This window comes from Pinus tabuliformis, chromosome 7 (genome assembly GCF_031772625.1).
Source record: "Pinus tabuliformis cultivar Carrire ecotype Pingquan chromosome 7, CPIR1, whole genome shotgun sequence".
Taxonomy (NCBI): Eukaryota; Viridiplantae; Streptophyta; class Pinopsida; order Pinales; family Pinaceae; genus Pinus; species Pinus tabuliformis.
In genome coordinates, this window is record NC_142293.1 from 1589739127 (window position 1) to 1589741556 (window position 2430).

General features: G+C 40.3%; 1 protein-coding gene across 1 annotated transcript; it reads left to right on the forward strand.

The window, feature by feature from the left end:
- The first annotated feature begins 457 nt into the window (after positions 1-457).
- Positions 458-2191, forward strand: LOC149254177 (histone-lysine N-methyltransferase, H3 lysine-9 specific SUVH5-like). The gene has a single exon (XM_089454713.1). It carries the CDS (start codon positions 458-460, stop codon positions 2189-2191), a length of 1734 nt encoding a protein of 577 aa, XP_089310839.1.
- Positions 2192-2430: the final 239 nt, after the last annotated feature.

Consider the following 2430-nt stretch of genomic DNA (forward strand, 5'->3'; position numbering starts at 1 on the left):
CTAGATGATTTGCGATGAGGTCGGCCCATGGAAAAGTGTATATGGTGTCAGGGTGTTTTAGTCAATCAGTCAATGGGGTCGGACCTTGGATTGGTTATGGATTATATGCAATCTCTGGTATAAATTGGGTTTGTATGGATATTGATCTACTTAAAGGAGTAAGTCAATTTCTTTTTGTCTGGGATTAATAATTTCAGTGACAAATTTATCTCCGAAACCTCTGATTTATTGGACACTCGAAGAAAAGTTGTGGCTGTCTTGCATTGTTTCCCTCACTTATTTCTTTCCACATTCTGCACTGCTGAAGAATTCTTCGCCTGTCAAAAGTTCAAACAACTGATACAGTGGTTGAAACTTCTCCTTTATTTGGTTGGAACTCTTCTCAGGCTAGGGGAAAGAGAATGACATGGACTCTAAACCGTCGGAGGACAACCCTTCTCATGCTTGAGGAGAGAGAATGGCATGGAATCTAAACCGTCGGAGGACTATTACAATATGCCGTGCTTCCAACAGTAGAGGGACAAGGAGAAGTTCGGCTGATTTGAGCTCTCACAGAGGAGGATTGGATCAGAATCTCCAGAGCAAGAAACGAAGGACAAATGGACCAGAGGAAATATCAGTTACCAAATCGGATCCAGAGGAAATATCACTTACCGAATCGGATTATAACGAGCTTAGAGTTGTGCCCTACAACGAGGCCAAGCAGAGGTGTTCAGTGGTGTCAGTGTTCCATAATTTAGTCAGTAGAATGTCAAAGGAACATGAGACTCCGAAGGAAGATGACAATCCAAACACCATGAAAGCGTCTGAGAAAGCAGCAGCTTTGTTGAAAGCTTATTGTGAATATCTTCCCAGCAATCATTTAGGATCCGTTCCTGGGGTAGAAGTTGGGAATGTGTTTCAGTCTCGAATACTGCTGTATATGATAGGATTGCATCATCATCCTCGGGCAGGTATATATTATGTAAAATCTGAAATAGCAGGAAAGATGCAGCCATTGGCTGCCAGCATCGTTTTGTCTGGACGTTACGAAGATGATGTCGACAATGGAGATACGATATTATATGCAGGGCAAGGTGGGAATGATCCTGAGACTGGAAGACAGAAGTGTCATCAGCGGCCCAGTCCAGAGAATGAAGCCCTAAAAAATAGCTGTAACAATAAACAACCTGTTAGATTAATCCGATCATGTTACAAAAAGCCCAGTCAGTATAGATATGATGGACTCTACAATATAGAGAAATGCTGGTTTGCTACTGGGCGCTCAGGATATATGGTGTTTATGTCTAAACTAAGACGGCAAGAAAATCAACATCCTCTAGGGTTTCAGAGAGTCGAACTTAAGGGTAGTTCGCAGCGGAAGGAAGCAAGAGCAATCAAGAGACTCATTGCAATTAAGCAAGACATTGCTGAACGACGAGAAAATTTTGATATACCAGTTATCAATTATGTAGACGATGTCTACACTCTTGATGATTTTAAATATGTTCTTACTCTGCAATATCGAGGTTTCCTACCTAAACCAGAATTGCTAGAAGGATGCTCCTGCCCTGAAGGATGTACAGATGCTAAGAATTGTCTTTGTGCTAGAAGAAATGGAGGACAATTTCCATACACAGACAATGGAAGATTGGTTAGACCTAAGGTGGTAGTGTTTGAGTGTGGGAAAAATTGCAAATGCCCATCCACTTGTAAAAATAGGGTTGCTCAACGTGGGTTGAGGCATAAACTTGAGATCTTCAGGACTCAAATCAAGGAATGGGGAGTTTGGGGAATGGAATTTATAGTGGCGGGTGAATTTATTGGTGAGTACACAGGCGATGTCATTCTGGATTGCTCCCCAAACAATTCACAAAATAAATTTATTTTCCCAATTTTTTCATTATCCATGCAAGGAAATATCGGTGATAATGATGTGGTTTCTGCCTCTTCTTTTCGACTGGGTAAGGAAAAGCGTTACAAAGTGGATGCATCTTCATCTGGGAATGTTTGCAGATTCATGCGCAGGAAGTCCAGACCAAATGTGTTTGCTCAGTATGTTCTATATGATCACCATGACACAGATATTCCTCATGTGATGTTATTTGCATATGATAATATCCCACCGGAGTTTGAGTTATCTATTGGCTCAACAGCAGAAAAAACCATACATAATGATCTTTTGGAAAGGAAGGACACATGGTCAGCTTAAGAAGTAGAACTGAATGGGCAGCATTGTACATTAGCCCTTTTGCAGTCTTCCATTAGAGTGCTGCAAGAAGCATTGTACAATATTATCCGGTTTTGGTAGTGTCTTTTTCCTAAGGCCTTTTCTGAAGAATTTTTCATGATGTTAATAAGATTATTACAGTACTTTATTTATCAAGCATTTAGGAATTGATATACATGGTTTGTAATTTGGCCAATTTTAAAATCTTAGATTCAGTAACT